Source organism: Eurypyga helias, unplaced genomic scaffold (genome assembly GCF_000690775.1).
Source record: "Eurypyga helias isolate BGI_N326 unplaced genomic scaffold, ASM69077v1 scaffold1380, whole genome shotgun sequence".
NCBI classification, from domain to species: Eukaryota; Metazoa; Chordata; class Aves; order Eurypygiformes; family Eurypygidae; genus Eurypyga; species Eurypyga helias.
Genome location: NW_010227672.1, coordinates 38,904 through 57,792, shown reverse-complemented (window position 1 = coordinate 57,792; position 18,889 = coordinate 38,904). Strand labels below are relative to the sequence as shown.

The 18,889-nt window shown below is 41.2% G+C and overlaps 1 protein-coding gene across 1 annotated transcript in view; it reads left to right on the top strand.

The window, feature by feature from the left end:
• The window catches only part of TRPC6 (transient receptor potential cation channel, subfamily C, member 6), a 43,175-nt gene that overhangs the window by 19,392 nt on the left and 4,894 nt on the right, over positions 1-18,889 (top strand). The window contains exons 6-8 of the mRNA XM_010157038.1: positions 3,762-4,026; positions 9,251-9,446; positions 11,590-11,793. Coding sequence (XP_010155340.1) covers positions 3,762-4,026; positions 9,251-9,446; positions 11,590-11,793 — 665 coding nt within the window. The remainder of the gene's footprint in view (positions 1-3,761; positions 4,027-9,250; positions 9,447-11,589; positions 11,794-18,889) is intronic.

The following is an 18,889-nucleotide window of genomic DNA, read 5'->3' as shown; positions in this document are numbered from 1 at the left end:
TCGAGAATAGGACAGGGAGAGATCACTCACCAATTACCATCACTGGCAAAACAGACTTGACTTGAGAAAAATTAATTTAATTTATTTACAATCAAATTATGAGTAGAAGAGAACTAAAATCAAATCTTAAAACACCTTTCCCCCACCCCTCCCCTCTCCCAGGCTCAACTTCACTCCGATTTCTCTACTTCCTCCCTATGAGCAGTTCAGGGGTGTGGGGAATGGGGGGTTGCGGTCAGTTCATCACACATTTCCTGCTTGGGGAGGATTTGTCACATTCTTCTCCTCTTCCAGAGTGGAGTTGCTCCCACAGGAGATAGTCCTCTGTGAACTTCTCCAATGTGAGTCCTTCCCATGGGCTGCGGTTCTTTATGAACTGCTCCAGCACAGATCTCTTCCACAGGGCGCCATCCTTCAGGAGCAGCCTGCTCCAGCCTGGGCCTCTCTCTTCACGGGGCTGCAGCTTCTGCCAGGAGCCTGCTCCAAGCACGGGCTGCCCATGGGGTCACAGCCTCCTTCAGGCATCCCCCTGCTCTGGCGTGGGGTCCTCCCGGGGTGCAGGTGGGTCTCTGCTGCCCCGTGACCCTCCATGGCTGCAGGGCACAGCCGGCCTCACCATGGGCTGCCCCACGGGCTGACAGGGAGTCTCTGCTTTGGTGTCTGGAGCACCTCCTCCCCCTCCTTCTCCACTGACATTGGTGTCTGCCAAATTGTTTCGATCACATCTCACTTTCCCTCTCTATTGCAGTTTCTCTTCTCAGGTTCTGCTCCCCCCCTGCCCCTTCTCAAACATGTTATCCCAGACGCACTACAACTGTCGCTGATGGGCTTGGCCTTGGCCAATGACAGGTCTGTCTTGGAGCTGGCTGTCACTGGTTCTGTTGGACATTAGGGAAGCTTCCAGCAGCTTCTCACAGAAGCCACCCCTGTGGCCCTCCCTGCTACAAAGGCCTTGCCATGCAAACCCAATAAAATATCTTTTGTATAGTCTTTGCTCAGACACTCTGTTATATTTTTTTAATATTTCTCAATCCACTGTCTTTACCAGTAGGAGAGGATGAGAAGTGACTAGAAGCTATTTTGCCCAGATGAGAAAAATTTGAGTTCTGTTCACTTGTGTTTACTCCTAACACCACCACATCTCTCTTTGCTTTATTAGATATTTTTGTCTAGACACTGAATTACATCAGTTTCTACCTCCGTCCACTGCCTCAAATACTATTGCTGAGAAGGTTGCATTTTTTCATTACCCAGGCTGTAGAAAAAGCAGAGCAATTAATACATACATTCTGAAGCCTGTGAAATTGTAGTCTTATAAACTTTATTGGAAAAGTAAAAATTTCACATAACTTACATAAGCAGCTAGTTAAATATTAAGTCAGTTTTCAGTAACACTCAGTTGAAGAATTTGCAAACAGGGACTGTTGTTTATGTTCACAGTTTTTGGGTATGACAAGCCCAAGTCTTGTAACTCGTGTGCTATGTAAGACTGACGTCTAGCAAGGCAGTTTCTGTTGACATCAGTCATGAGTTGTGACTTTGTTATGCACTTAAGCAGAGCTGAGCAGTGTTTTAGTGTAGGCATGTACGCTGAACTCTGCTGGGAGGACATCTACCTACGGTAGTCCTAACATGGCTAATATTAATAGTAAATACTTAATGCCATATGTTTTATTGTAGGCTAGCAAACATAACGGTGCACACCAGGCAGCACATGAGCCAGCAATGGGCCTTTGCTGCAGCGAAGGCCCATGGTATCCTGGGCTGCATCAGGCAGAGTGTTGCCAGGGGGTCGAGGGAGGTGATCCTTCCTCTCTGCTGAGCACTGGTGAGGCCACAGCTGAAGGGCTGTGTCCAGTGCTGGGCTTCCCAGTACAAGAGAGACATGGGGATAGTGGAGAGAAGGGCCTATAAAGGACCACAAAGATGATGAAGGGACTGCAGCATCTCTTCTATGAGAAAAGGCTGAGAAAGCTGAGACTGTTTAACCTGGAGAAGAGAAGGACATGGGGGCACTTAGCAATGTCTGTAAATAACTGAGGAGAGGGTTCAAAGAGGATGGAGCCAGGCAATTTCCATTTGTGCCCAGTGGAAGGACCAGAGACAATGGGATCAGACTGAAACACGGGAGGTTCCCTCTGAACGTCAGGAAACACTTTTTTTACTGTGAGAGTAACAGAGTGCTGACACAGGTTGCTTGGGAAGGTGGTGGAGTCAAATACCGTCTGGACAAGATCCTGGGCAACTGGCTCTAGGTAGCTCAACTTGAGCAGAGGGGTTGGACCAGATGACCTCCAGAGGCCCCTTCCCATCTCATACTTTCTGTGATAATACAGCTTATCTGGAAGCCCACAAGACATCTGGCTATTAGCCCCTGCTGAAACATCTGCCGTCTCTGGTTTTCCTTGTCCATGGAATCTGAGGTAAAGCTAACATAGGTATGTCTGCCTATGTGAAAATGTGCAGTCTTTTGCCATACAGACATTTTCTTATTTCAATATACTGTGTAGTGGGCTTTATAGTGAGGAGCTCAGTAAACAAAAGAATATGCACATACCTGCAAGAAACACAGAGCAGCTAACAAGGCAATGGATATCTGAGCCTTGTTATGCCTAAACCCAGAGTCATTCATTACTTGGTCATGATACATGAACACTGGTGCAGCCGTAAGTTCTTTGAGGAGTATAATTTTCTGATGTATGTACGGACGTTTTGAATCATGCTCAGCATCACTGGGTATGGATGTGTTATAAAACTTTATAAATAACTGACTTTTTATTAAATGCTTATGTGTTAGTTAACAGCTCAAATTAGTATTTTTCCAAATGTCAGCGGTTGCCTTCATTGCAGTATAAATTATTTGTTTCACTTTCTGGCTTTATGGTAGAGTAAACACAGATAACAACACTCTCCTGGGATGTAGGTAACCCATCCCAGGTTAACCTCTTCTCTTTGCCTGAAGCACAGTAACAAACTGAATTTAAGCCTCCCATGTCATCAGAGAATGCCCTAATCTCCAGCAAGGAAGTATTCTGAAGAGTATTACTTCCTTCTGACACTTTTCTGTAAATATTTCTTTCAGTACAGGTTTGAACCTGAATGTTCTCCTCTACAGTTGAATGTGTTCCCTGTCAAACAGCAGTGTCACATTCACTCATTGATCGAAAGGATGTTCAAGTAATTCACACAAGTGGATTAGCTTCAACAGAAGAGATTGATAGAAATGATGATGAAGTGATGGAAAGGGGTGTTTGTTGTATGCCAGAAAAGGGCTGTTACAATTTCACTATGAGTTAAAAGATAGAGTAAATAGAAAAGGTAGAAAAACATTGCTGTTCCCACAGTTTTGGAGTTGTGGATAGCATTTCATGATTCCAGATCCCCACATCGAACCAGTTCATTTTGGGTAGGTCAAACAAATCACATTTCTAATTTAATTTATTCCATTCTCATCACTTGACACTGTAAGCTAAATTTTGCTTAAATTCTCTAATAGGCTGGGATTCAACTCCCAAAAAGTTACCTCAGTGAACTTCCAGCCCACCTTTATCATCAGTGGGGATCTAATCAGTACAGTCAGTGGAGCTGTGAACTTTTAGAGCTACCTGGCTCAATTCATTTGACTAAACCTAAGCGACTAGTCCTGTTTGAGTCGCCCAGGGTTTCTTCCCTCATCTCCAGCTGCTGTTCCAAAAAGACCTCCCATATATCTGTACAGATACCTTGAACTACTGACCGAAATTCTCATCTTCTGTTTCTAGCCAGAATAAACTGGGATCCGTCCGATCCTCAGATCATATCTGAAGGTCTGTATGCAATTGCGGTGGTACTAAGTTTCTCCAGAATAGCCTACATCCTACCAGCTAATGAAAGCTTCGGACCACTGCAGATATCACTTGGCAGAACTGTGAAAGACATCTTCAAGTTCATGGTGATATTTATCATGGTGTTTGTGGCTTTCATGATAGGCATGTTTAATCTCTACTCCTACTATCTGGGAGCAAAACAAAACGAAGCATTCACAACGTAAGTACAGCTGATTAAACTGCGATGATTGTGGGCTATTTTTGTGGAAAGTCAGTTGCTTGCATGCTATATATTAAGTTTACTAACTGTTTTATACGATTTTCATCTCTTAAAATGATTTCTTCTTGAATTAAGTAGTGATTTTCTTGTTCTGGTGCTTAAAGGATATATTTGAAATCAGAGGATAAGCTCTTGATCCCAACTTGCTGAGGGTGCACTCAATCCCACTGTTGATGTTGCTGACAAAAATGTTAAAAAGCACCAGTCCCAGTACTGATCCCTGAGGAATGCCACTTGTCACTGGTCTCCACTCAGACATCAACAGTAGATTTAGATGAGATACAAGGAAGAAATTCTTCACAGAGAGGGTGGTGAGGCACTGGAACAGGTTGCCCAGAGAAGCTGTGGATGCCCCATCCCTGGAAGTGTCCAAGGCCAGGCTGGATGAGGCTTTGAGCAACCTGGTCTAGTGGAAGGTGTCCCTGCCCATGGCAGGGGGGTTGGAACTAGATGGGCTTTAAGGTCTCTTCCAACCCAAACCATTCTATGATTCTAGGAAATCAGGAAGGGCAGGCTGGAAAGGTGAGATGTAGTTGCCCTTTCCAGGAGAGAGCAGCTGGAATGCCTGTACCTCTGCCTAGGGATAGGTGATGAGCCAACAAGAGCTTGTAGGTCAGGATTAGAGGGCAGACCAACATGGGTGACACTGTAGTTGGCTGCTACAGAATGCCTCATCAGGAAGATGAAGTAAATGAGGCCTTCTTCAGACAACTGGGAGAAGCCTCACACTTGCACCACTGGTCCTTACGGGGATTTTTAACCACCCGGATAACTGCTGGAGGGCAGCATGGCACAAGCAGTCCAGGACTCCTTGCAGAGGGCTTGTTCCTGGGGTTCTTCAGGGATTTCAGGACATAGGCTCGGTCAGAGGAGTTGAGCGTGGCCAGCACTGGCACTTCAGAACACAGTGTAGCGGCTCCTCCACAGGAACTTGTGCTTCCACAGGAGCATGTGGCTCCTCCACAGGAACTTGTGCCTCCATCAGGTGCCACTGTCATCTGTAATTGAAGCAGGCTAATCTCTGTGGTCTTCTACACATCATAAAATACTTGTCACTTAATTCAGACATTTCTGTGTATTCTTACTAGTCAAAAAATTATCTATTTTAAGCTCTGGCTCTCCATAGTTTTCAAAGGCAATAACCTATCCCATCTTGAGACAAGAAAATATATTCCCTTTTGATTGTTTTAGGGTCTTTTTTCAGTTTATTTCCTTAACTGTTCTATTTTTCTTCTCCCACGATAAAAGAAATCCTGAATTGACCCTGTCAGGGGTTATTTGGTATACAGTCGTCATGCCTCTCATTTCTAGCTGTGATTTTAAGATAAAATGCTTGAGTGGAAACTCATACTTTTCCATGCTCTGCAGTCCTTGCCCACTTAAATTCTAGCTGTCATGATATTCAAGCTGTAGCTGTTACGAAGTATACTCAGCCAGGAAGCAAACTTGGCCAACATGGAAAAATGTGTAACTACCTTTTTTGTTAGTTCACACAATAGATAAAGTACCTAAAACTACAACTCACATCAGGAATACTGGTAAAATATTATAAGCTTATTATTGACTTTACAGCAGCTGAGGAATGGGGCATCATTCCCCCTTCAGTGAGGTTTTCTGGATAGTCACAAGCGGAGAAGTAGTGTACCTCTAGATAAAAGTGTGCTTGAAGTTTTGCACTCGGCTTGGTGCTTTGTGGGGGAGCCTGAGGCTTTTTTCTTTTTGAAAGGAAAAGAAGGGGTGCTGGATGCTTTGGTACATCTGGCAAGGATGGATAACAAGCACTGCATATCTTGTTGGAAAGAGTCCAGAGGAGGGCCACAAAGATGAGGGTTGGAGCACCTCTCTTATGATGATAGGCTGTGAGAATTGAACTTGTTCAGCCTGGAGAAGAGAAGGCTCCAGGGAGACCTTACTGCAGCCTTCCAGTACCTGAAGGGGGCTACAAGGAAGCTGAGGGGGACTTTTTACAAGGGCCTGTAGTGACAGGACAAGGGGTAATGGGGTTAAATTGAAAGCGGGGAGGTTTAGATTAGATATTAGGAAGAAGTTCTTCCCGGAGAGGGTGGTGAAGCACTGGAACATGTTGCCCAGAGAAGTTGTGGATGCCCCAGCCCTGGAAGTGTTCAAGGCCAGGCTGGATGAGACTTTGAGCAACCTGGTCTAATGGAAGGTGTCCCTGCTCGTGGCAGGGGGGTTGGAACTAGATGATATTTAAAGTCCCTTCCAACCTAAACTGTTCTGTGATTCTATGATTCTATGACTTAGTAATAATAAACTAGTATGTCTGTCGCTTAATTTCTGAGGCATTTGACAACTGTCATTAATGAGACCCATAATAAGGCCCCCAGGAAAAGCGCATTGTTCGCGCCGAGGAGCTGGAATGCAGTGGACAGTGCTGACTGGCTGTGACAGTCTGCACCCTCACATTACTGCTCTGTTTTATCATTGCCCAAATCTGGGCAGTCTCAAGGAGGAAAGTTTAGGGCCACATTTTCCAGCATCTTCTGGTTCTCAGGTCTGAGACCCTTAATTCCCAGATTTCTGGCAACGTAACCACCCTTTGTGCTAGCTCAGGCAGGCAGCCATAAGGCCAGGGGAAGTCAGTGGATGCAGTAAGCCTTTAGCACCTGTCTTAATCCCCATCAACCTAAATCTGAGCACCCATCACTCGATGGAAAACACTGGCTCCATCACATTACCAAGCACCACTGAAGGAGTTAGTGAGCATCACGGAACTCATGACCATATGGAAGAAATCTAAATATATCAGTGACGAGGAGAATAGAGAGAAAACAGTGGATAAAAAGGCTCACCTGCGGATAAAGCCACCGCTGATGGCCATCTGCTCCCATTCATCTATGACACGTGCAGGCTGGCTGGCTACAACACCATCCTGATTATTGCCCCAGGCTTTTTTGTAAGCATCACATGATTTAAGCCTATGCAGAAAAGATGATGAGTAACAAAGAGTCGAGCAGACAAGGACAAATGCAAAACTCTACTTTTCCAAGCTAAAAGCTGAATCAAGAAAACAAGTTTTCAGATAGAGGGTCATTGATTGTATACCAATATATCATAACCCTGAATAAAAGAAAGGAGTTTAGGGCTATTTTTGTTTGTTTTGGTTTTTTTTTAACTGCCACAACAACTGTGATGGTCAGAGGATTTGTTTAAAATAGGGTGAATTGCAATTGTCAAGTCTGCAACACTGCACTCAGGTTTTCAGATGTTGACTTAGTTTCCAGAAAGAAGGGGGAAAAAAAAAGAAAGAAGGAGAAGAGAAGAAATACAGATAAGTAGAAAACATTTAATTTCAGCGACACATACGTTTTGACATCAAACACAGAGAACGTACTGGCAGACAGACATAAAAACAGAACTGCCAAGTACAGTGTGTACATCACAGCAACACACCCTCCTACAGAAAAACAGATTTGGCTAGACTTTAACATGTATGTGGCATTATAGGCATTTAAAGCCACTGACCTTCCCCAAGGTGATTTTGGGTTGATTTTATCACAAAATTCATAGGGTTTGTTAGATCTTTCAAATAATATATCGGTACTTGAAAATAGTAATCACACATCGACAGTTGATGTACAAGCCTTTGTCCACAGAGACAAAAAGTAAAATAGGCAGAAATGAAATGAGTGCAGGATAATAGAAAAGATAGGAGCAATCTAGCATCAGAAAGGGAAATTCTTCTACATTTTTCTTCATGCACCAGCTACAGGCAGGAATAAGAAGTGAAGCATTCTCAGTAAGCACAGTCGCCCCAATAGTTCATCATACTCTTAATGCGTCAGCAATAATAGCCTTCACAATAAGCAAGACACAGGCAAAAATGGATCATCACTTCCTTCAGGAGCTTAAAACCGCAGGACTTCAAAGTAGCCTAACAACTTGTTATATCTGTTGTTTATGACTGTTACATTAGCTTTCAGAGAGCCATTTTTGACTGAGCTGCCATGGATAGAAATTTAAAACCCAGACATACCTTCAGTGGCAGATTAGCATGTGCAGTGTATGTAGGGTTGCTGTCAATGGGGCCATCAGGTGAGATTGCAGTGCTTTAAGAGGAGACTGTGAGTGTTTGGGATCTCTAGGTATAAGTTCGTGATTTCACTCCAGACGTGAAGCAGTTTCCAACAAATCTGTTGGGCACTGCCAGGGTTTCCCTGTTCTTTGGTCAGCTCCAGTCAGTCACAGAAACAGCCCTGTGGCTGGGATTTTGGGGGAGAAATTGAACGTGCTTCTGGGGGTTTGGGAAAGGGCATAACAAACCCATCTACCCATCTCAGGTGTTACATTCTCTCCATGCTGCCTGAAGCAACTCAGCTTCAGCTGTTGAGCCTATGAAGCTTACAAGTAAATTAATAACTGATAATTACAATTTTCTCTTAGCTTGATTTTCTTAACAATAATACAGTAACATCCCAAATGTGCTTTGCAATGCAACTTCATTTTGGTCATGGGGGACTGAGATATGTTCATCAAAGCAAGAGAAAAATATTTCTGCAAGCAGATAGAAAAGATTCCTCAGACGTTTGGACTTAGGTCTGTGTGTATATATACATATGAACTGATTAAGAGGAAATACCTGCATTTAAAGGAATTAATCTGAAAAAAAACCAAAAACCACCCGTGTCCCCGCACTATGGCTCATTACCTTTATCCTGGATTTTTGGGAATAGTGAAAACTCAGATGAGGATTATCGTCTGTGAGATTTATACTTTGAAAAATACTAATTTGCAGTCAGACGTGTCTTATTCACAGTTTCAGAATATTAATCCTATTAATGGTAAAGTAATTCATGCTAAGTGAACTAGTAAAACATTTACAGGTTAGTTATTTTTGTTACTCACATTCACATTACCAGCAAGCATGTGGTGTGTATTTTAAAGTACTTAACAAGTAAATCATTGCAATGATCTTTGGAGAATGTATATATAATTGCTGAACTGAAATTTTATTGTCAGTCCTAAATATTAGGAATGTTACATTATGAAACAATAGATGGTCTGCTTGTTCTGCATATCACTGTGGTAGAATTCTACGTTATAAAAATGGAAACAATTGCACTCTATAAAAATGGTAACTGGCAATTTATACAATAAGAATATACAGCTCTTGTTCAGTAATGTGTTCGATTTCTCCTTTTAGTGTTGAAGAAAGTTTCAAGACATTGTTCTGGGCTATATTTGGACTCTCAGAAGTTAAATCAGTTGTCATCAATTATAAACACAAATTTATTGAAAATATTGGTTATGTCCTTTATGGAGTCTATAATGTTACCATGGTCATTGTCTTACTGAACATGCTTATCGCAATGATCAACAGTTCGTTCCAGGAAATTGAGGTAAAAATTCTGTTTGTGATGAGATATCACCATGTTTACTGTTATAGCTAATTGTCTACACCTTAAAAATCTTGTTGACGGCTTATTTAAAAGAACACATAGGCTTTTGGAATTTATTAGGAGAAAATGTTAATTCTATTGCACGTTTTTATTATAAAATACCTGGGAGTTATCCAACTGCATATGTTTGCAGTAGTAAGAACTAGACTGGACTAAGAAAATGCTGCTGAACTGTGTTACGTTCCTGAAGAGGATGGGCTACACTGTGTGACATTGTCAATCTTTCATTTGCCTCATTTGTAGTTATTACTTGAGTTGTGTCCTCTTGCTGAAAGGATGTTGTTCCTATGCCTTGACCTTGCATGCTTGCTTCTTTTATTTAAACAACTGTTGCTCTAGTCCTTTTTGCTTCTTTTATTTAAACAACAGTTGCTCTAGTCCTCTTCAGTGAACAAAGCTTTACTTGACAAAGTAATGAGCATGGCTACCGAAAATCAGCATCAACTTTTGCATGCTGTGGAAAACAAAGGACCAAATCATTATCATTGTTTAGAAAAAAAGGAAGCTGATCTCCAGGAGCTAGGTCATCCCAGCTTTTCCCAGGTGATGACCTTGCCACAAAGCAGCAGACTCAAGTTGTTTGACATCGTTTGTCCCAGGTTTTGGGCTCTGGTTTGGGGCTGTAGCATTGTCTAACTTGAGCAAGAGCAACACATTCTCTAGATAGGTTCAGAATCTTCTGACTCAGGAGGCCACAGAACAAACTATCAGGTTCAGAGTAAGAAAAATCCAGACTATTATTAAAAATTATGATCACTGGTTACAAACAGCTTCTAAAAAAAGCTAAAGCAATATTGAGTCATGTCCTTGAACATGACATCAGTTCTGTCTGCAGAACACCCTCTTGAACTTTATAGGGAGCAATAAAGTGAGTATTTTGGATATCGCAAACGTTGAATGTAATGTAAACCATGGTGATGATAGCATGCATGATTTAATCATGTATTCCAGGAAGTTGAAAGAATTAGGTAAGAATTGCCTATTTTTTTTTTTTTTAACTTCATGTTTAAAGTAATAGAGTAAAAGGACAGGCCCTCTTGGGCCCCTCCTCCCTCCAGGGCTTCTTCCCAAGAACGCTAGCAAGTATTGGAGACAATTGGGCTTGTTCAGCCTGGAGAAGAGAAGGCTCCGGGGAGACCTTATAGCACCTTCCAGTACCTGAAGTGGGCCTACAAGGAAGCTGGGGGGGACTTTTTGCAAGGGTCTGTAGTGACAGGACAAGAGGTAACAGGTTTAAATTGAAAGCGGGGAGGTTTAGATTAGATATCAGGAAGAAGTTCTTCCCGGAGAGGGTGGTGAAGCACTGGAACAGGTTGCCCAGAGAAGCTGTGGATGCCCCATCCCTGGAAGTGTTCAAGGCCAGGCTGGATGAGGCTTTGAGCAACCTGGTCTAGGGGAAGGTGTCCCTGCCTATGGCAGGGGGGGTGGAACTAGATGGTCTTTAAGGTCCCTTCCAACCCAAACCATTCCATGATTCTATGATATTGATTTAAAATTCTGATACTATGTCTTCCTCACAGAAAAAGATAATAGACTAATTGCTACAGAAGAGGCCAATAAGACAAGAAATCAGAGCTGGTAGTCTCATTGAGAGATTTGCATTTTTGTTATGTTAAGATGGCATTTTTCCATTTTACTTACTGAGAATGATAGTGTTCTGCCCAAGCGACTATTTAGTCAAGCTCTAGAGGGTGAATTTGAGTGTTGCCATGAAGCTTTAAATTGGGCACTGCATTGTGTGCTTTTAAGTCGGAGCTTGCTTTCTTACTAGTGTGTTTACAAAGAGCACCAGAGGGGTCTGTCTGTGTGATCCTGTATTGCAGACTATTAACACTCACTCTGGAGTAACCAATATTTAAATCAAATCTGCTTTGTTTTTCTATAATTAAATTATTTTAAATGGATTTAAAAGAACAGTTTTATTCACTGAAATTTGGTTTTCACAGATTATAATGTTCTGGAAGTTGGGGTTTTTTTGAGATTCAGCCAATTACATTCAAGACATATAAATTTTAGCTAGAGCATCTTTAATAAGTCAAGGTGATATTAACAGTGTATTAACAGGCACGTTTCTGTTTTACAGGATGATGCTGATGTAGAATGGAAATTCGCAAGGGCTAAACTTTGGTTTTCTTACTTTGAAGAAGGGAGAACTCTTCCAGTACCCTTCAATTTAGTGCCAAGCCCAAAATCTTTACTATATCTCCTACTCAGAATCAAAAAATGGATTTCTAAACCATTTCTGTGCCAAAAGAAAAGCTTTCAGGAAGATGCGGAGATGAACAAGGTAACGGTATAGTGTGTATACTGACTGCTAATTTTAAAAGATAGAATAAATTTTAACTTCATTTTTTCTTATTTTTTAATGAATTTCCCAAATACTTAGTTCATGCTGAAGTCAGTAACTACATACATGCTGAAATTCTTACTCTGTTTTTTAATATTTTTCTACATCTGTAATCAGTTAGGTCCAAAAATACTGCTGTAAATTTACAGTTCTTCCTGCTGCTTCTCATAAAGTTAGAGAATAATTCAGGCCAGGAGGAACTTCAGGAGGTCTGTGGTCCAAACTCCTGCTTGCAGCAAGGTCAGGCCAGGTTGCTCAGGGTTTCATCCAGTATAGTTTTGAAAACCTCCAGGGATGGAGATGGCAGAACCTTTGGGCAGCACTGGGCAAAGAGCCTAGCTCCATCTCCTCAATGACCTCCCCATATGCACTGGGGGCTCCTGTTAGGTATGCCCAAAGCCATCTCTGTTCAGGCTCAACAAGCCCAGATTCCCGTGTCTCTTCACAAGGCACACGCTCCAGTCTCCAACATTTTGGTGTCCCACTGCTGAACATGCTGCAGTTTTTTAACCTCTTTTTCACTGTCGTCCAAGCTCCCCAGGTCCTTTCTGCAGAGCTGCTCCACAGCAAGACAGTCCCCAGCCTGTGTTGTTGAGTTATTCCTTCCTATTTGTCCTTACTGAAATTCACAGGGTTCCTGTCAGCCCTATTCTCCTGGATGGCATCCCTGCTTTCAAGCCTGTCAGCTGCACCCACCCCCCAAGTTAGCTTTGTCTGCAAACTTGACAGGAGTGTGCTCCAACACCTCCTCTGGCACCTGTGTTTTGATAAAGGTGTTTAAAAGGACAAGTTGCAGGACAAGGCCCCTGTACTCCTCTCGAAGCACAACTGCCCAGCCAGGATTTTGCCCCTGTAGTTGTTCGCCTTCCAGACAGTAACTTTCTAATGTAGGTACAAGATTATTCTAGGATACAGTGTTGAAACCCTTGCTAAAGTCGAGGTAGATGACATCTCCAGCTCTCTCTTCATCTGCAAATCCAGTCATTTTAACTCAGAAGGCCATTCAGACGGTCAGAGAGGTTTTACTTTTCCTAAGTCTACACTTGCTTTTCTCAGTCACCGTCTGCTCTTCCATGTGTCCAGAAATGTGCTTCAAGAGGACTCAGTCCATTATTTTGCCAGTTACTGAAGGGAGGTTGAGTGACCTGTGGCCACCCAGATCATCATTTTGGCCTTTTTTGAAGATGGGTTTGACATTTGTCTTTCTCCAGGCTTTGGAGACCTCTCCCACTCTCCTTGATCTTTCAAAGTTGATAGCATATTTTCAAGGACTTCATCTCTACTCTCAGCACCTGTGGATGCAGCCCACTGGGTCCAGTGGACTTGCCTGGGTCATGTTCTCTCAAGTAACACCTCACTGACCTTCCTCCAAGGCCGGTCATCCTCCTTCTCTTCAAATCCCTTTGCTAAGCACAGAGGTCTGAGAGACAGTTGGGGAAGCCTGAGGCAAAGAAGACATCAAGTCCCTCAGCCTTTCTCAAGTCCCCTGTTACTAAATCCATTGCCCCACTGAGTAACAGGCCCGCATTTTCCTTGTGCGGCCTTATACTGCTGGTGTTACTGCCTTTACGAATGTCAGCTTAAGGTAAGCTTTGCCTTTCCTACCACCACCCTCGCATGCCTGGGCAGAACTTCTAAATTCCCCCTCTGTAGCCTGTCTATGCTACTACTGGGAAGGCACCTGCCTTCATTGTAAAGTGTTCTGTCGTCTGTTTTATTTACAGGACAAATACAGTACAAAGCACTTGACTGGATTCCTTGCTGTATCTCAAGGGTTTATGTAAAGAGTTTATAGTCACCCTGTTTTTCTTGCAGTGTCTTGGTATAAATCAAATTAATTGCTTTAGGAGAACATGGGGCCCATGGTGTAGCGGGTATAGGAAGTGTAAAGACCAGCACTGTTGTAACATGTATGGGAAAAGGAGCTTTGCAAGACGACTGATCAGATGTAGTGGATGGACAGGTCAGCCTATGGTAACATTCACATAAAAAAGGAAATTACAGGTTTGTCATGGTGGCAGAAACAAATGTGTCACTTATGGAAATTTAAATGTGGAAGGATCTTTGTTAAAACAGATAGTAGTCTGAGCAGAGGCCTTGTCAAGTTTACGAGTTCCTGAGTCTGTAGTCAAGAGTCATTAGACTGAGGACCAGTAGAGAATTTACATGCATCTGTCAGCTCTTTGCCATCAGTGTGACAACCCCTTTTTCCATCACAGTTATCAGTTGAAGGGTAAAAGAGAAAAGAGACTGGTTGCAATCCTAGAAGGAAAAAATGGAGCAGTAGGGAAAAATACCATGCATCTGACAAGCCTCTCCCTCTGGTTAAGTTCATAATATATAAAACCAAACACAGATGTTACAAACACTGTCACCAAAGTCAAGATTGTTATTAACTTAAGATGTCTCGTGTGAGCAACTGGTAATTTTTCTAGCATTTAACAGATCGCAATTTTATTTTGGAAATCTAATACTAATGTATTTAAGACCCAGCAGAGGTGATACTGCATTTGCTCAAGTTTTTAATGACCCAATCATTTATGAAGTTTTTCGTCAAGCTGCTTGATACACATTGAATTCACAACTTTGGTGAGTGATAATGTCATCACTGAAAAATGATGACTTTAAGGAGATGCATATAAACTTCAAATTGGGTAATGGTGAGAAACAACAAATCAAAGTATTCTTTAACAATTCACTTAATTTGTGACTTTGAGAAGCACATTATTAGATTACAAGCTTATTTTTAATTACTTTTTAAAATGAAATTTATGTTCCCGTAAAACAGGTACTCTTGAAAGTCTCATTTTTATACCCTAAGGAAAGAAGCAGGATTCATATCATTCATTTCCAAACTTATATTCAAACCTAGTAATTGGCTGCAAAGGTGAAAAGTTTGATAATTACTAATTATTAATGGGTATATTAATATACCAATAATAATTACCAATTCTAGATAAAACATTAACAGTTGTGTCTGCTTTTGCAGCAGTCCCTCTGAAAGACAGCTGTGAGGATGCAATCAGATTTTTTCCTAAATCTGAATTAATTTTTAGTCTTCAAATACGAATGCTTTCCACTCAACACAGATTGTAGTATAACTAGTGCTAAATGAAACGTGGTTACTCACTGTTGATGATTTGTTATTGTTGAGGCTGTTTTAGGGCATCTTCTCAAAGGCATTCTCAAGCTTTTTGGGTTTTGACTTCGGACTCTTTCTGTGCTGAGCAGGCTGATGCTGCTGTGACTGCTGAGCTGGCCATCCTCATGTGACAAACTATATAAACACAACAATCTGTGCAAAGATCAGGAAAGATTTTTCAAGATCAGACACAAAGACTTTCTGGCCCTGGCTGTGAATTAATGTGCCAGGGAGCGTATCTGGCCACTGGGCCCAATTCAGCAATGGCTTGCCCCAGTTCAGCAATGGCTTGCCACTATTCAAGTAGGTTTCCTCCCAAAGCCGGGTTGCTGCAATCTGTTGTCCCCAGACCATTCCAGTTGCCAAACCGTGCCTAGGGGGAGAGCCAGTTGCACTGGTGCAACTCCTACTTGGGAGGACACTGAAGATGGAAGACGTTGCATTGCAGTAGGCAGAAATGTTAACACATGCTTGTCCTTACTGACCCACACCCAGGCTGTGGGTCTTCTGCTGCAGAGCCTGCACCTTCTCAGTGCAAAAGCAGCAGCAGCACCAGGGAGAGTCTAGACAAGAATTAAGATGGGAAAGAGGGAAATTCTTCCCCTAAAGCCAGTTCTGCCCTGATTACCCTTGGGAGAAAACAAAGCCAGAAGCCAGCAGTGTTAAATGGCAAGTGATTTACAAAGCTGTGTTCACAGTGTAGCACTCCAGAAACTAATTTCTTGAGACATATTTACATATAATAATAAAACTGTGAAGTTGTTTTCTTTCAGGCTATTGATTAAAACCAGCATATTTCTTTTGTTTCCAGCTAGAATCGGTGTTTCAAACATCAAGTGAAGAACAAACTCAGCCCAAAAAATGGGGAAAATAAATTAAGAAAGAAGAGAGTTTTAAAGAAACCTACTTTGAGTTTTATTCTAAATTTAAGAATTGCCTTGCAAATGAGAAAGTTTATGGTTTAAGAGTCACAAAACTTATTCATCTTCCAGAGCTAAAACCCTGTAGGGCCAGATGACCTATTTAAGCCTTTTTCTTAAAATGTGGCCCTTCAGAATAGAAATAAGGAAAAACTAATTATTAAACTAGCTTTAAGCCCTCACTCAAACAATAAAAAAATACCTTAACTTTCACTTTCCTAGTATAAAACAGTGTTTCTGAAATTTTCACAGGTGACCTCTGGTTCTGGGAGTGCAAACAGTCATTTTCTGGGAACTCTCCCTTCTGGTTCAGGCACATACAATTCACTGGCATTCCAAGTCATCAGCTGCTTCTGAAAACTGGGATTTAAAATGTTAACAAAGTGCTGCATGAAACAGCTACAATAATTACATGACTATTATGATTGCACTGAATTTTAAGTAATACTGTAGAACAATGAAATGAGAAGCATGTTTAAAGAAGGTGTTTTCCAAGAGCAGTGGTCCATGTATGCTGCATTTCTTTCACACAGCACTCCTGGAGAAGAGTTATTTTTGTTAATTTTGTTAATTTGTTTTGTTTATGTAATTATTTAAATTACATTCCTCCCCCAAGCCCCCCCTTATTACTCATGTGCAGGTGTTCAATAGATATTAACTTAAAAATATGAATTCCATTCAGTCATTAAGGTGACAGGCTAAGTTTACACTAGTAGTAATTATTGGGAGAGGAGTAAGCCACAGGTATGAAACTTAAACATTTTTCTGTAAAATGAAGTTACAAGGAAATCTTGGCAATCTCTGCCACCAAGTGGTCATTCGGCAACATACAATAGATATTCTGTTATTGTTACACATAAGCAGATTTAAGGAAGTTACACACTTCTGATTTATGTGCCAACTTACACGGTGAAGTCTGTAGTTAATTAAAAGTGCATTATTCTGTTCAAAAAGTTGAGTGCTGAAGGGTCAAAGTTAAGATAAAGATGTTACAGTGTGTCTGGTTTTACAAATTTGCATTGTCTCACTTAACTCATTTCACCACAGATTACAAATTTTGCTATTTCAAGTGAAAATCAAGTTTTTCTTAAACCTTGGATTAACTGAAGTGAACCATTGTGACATAAATTTGAAACTGGTAACTGGCATGACAGATTACGTTTAAAATACATAATCAATATTAAAAAATGCATAATAAAATTAAATACATTAGTAGATTATAAATGTAATATATCCTGATAAGTAACAGGATCGTGAATGGTGTCACAGCTGCAGAAAAAGTCAGAGATCCAGAAGAGGGGAGATATCAGCCACACAGCTGGAGCCCACGCTCACACGCTAGAGCAGCTTTAGGCAGGACAACTGTCTCTGCACTGCAGAGGAAGCATACTGTTCCTCTGACTACTGCATTATTTCAAACAACTGCATTAGGAAACCACAAGCTGAAAAAGCAGGAAGAATGCTTTTTGTTTTTAATCTGATAGTAAAGTTGAGGCCCAAGAGAGTATTCTTAGTTCTGAATTCCTGCAAGAACTAAGAATTAATTCTAAAATCTAAAATAGTGATTTCACGGTCATGTAAACTCACTAGCCCCTGTTTTTTATTATAAATCAGATACGTAATTTAAAACGTTTTTATAAACTTAGGTTTTCTAATATATATTCCAACATTTAAAGTAGCTTTATTCAAGCAAGAAAAAGCAACAACTTGCCCTTTTTATACATCTTCAATTTCCATCCAAATTAGGTTAATGTTAGAGATAAATATTAATTATTCATAGGTCTGTTTATATATTACTATATATCTTCTATCATTTTTGTTAACTCAAATAAACATAGTCTGAATAGATACATCACGATTTTAACAGTCTGTATGTAGATCTTGTGAATCTTTCTAAAGAACAAAAAGGAATTACAAATTAAGTGTAAACTTTATATTAATTGCAAATTAATATATTCTACCAATAAGTGTAATCTTTTCTTCAGGAAAAACTATCAAAGTACAGACTTTTACATTAGTAAGTGTATGTTAGAACGAAGCCTAAACTAGTATGTTAGTATGTGTATGTTAGAATGAAACCCCAGTAAAGCTCTCTGATATGATGTTTGTATCATTTTATCTCGGACGGTTGGTGACTATCACATATTCCATATTCCTACTTCCATTTGGGGATTATCACATATTCCATATTCCTGCTTCCATTTGTTATCAAAGTTCAACCATGGGAAGTTCCTGTTATACCTCAAGTGTTTCAGTCACAGGAGAAGTGGCTACGTTAAGGCTGTAGCCTTCATTATCATCAAGCATTGTGCTGTGGGATCCCTTGATGTGTGACATGCCTGTACAGCTGCATAACTATCTCTCACTCCACTGCTTTTCTCCCCACCAAGTTATATCCCAGTGTGTCCCACTGTTACTTAGCAGGCTTCAAAATGACCCAGTTTGCTGCATTAAGACACAGAGATAACCAGCGTCACTGGAAGTGATCCCACAGAACCTGAGACATTGCAATGATAACCCCATGTTTTAAAACAGTAGAAGTTTTATTGGATCATACATAAATACAGAGAACTGACTTTTTTTAGTGACAGTCCCACTTATTCCTCCTCCTAATCAGTCTTGATTTATAATTCACATTTTTTTATTTCTTGCACTACAGCTCGTTGAACCAGCCCCATTATCAGCCTAAAGAAGTATCATCTTGCTTTGACAGTCGCTCTTCCCTCACTGCAGCCTGGTCATTCAGCTTGAGTCTCAGTTCACCGTGGTGTGGTGCTTTAGTCCTTCTCAAACCTGTAAATCGGCAATGAAGCCTGCAAATTGCATCCTTGGTGTTTCATGGGGGATACCTTCCTCCTGACATAGATCCTTCCTGTGCACCTGAGGAATGAGGAAAAACCCACACGGAGGTGGCTGCTCTGCTGTAGTCCCTTGGGAATAGAATCATAGACTAGTCTGGGGTGGGAGGGGGACT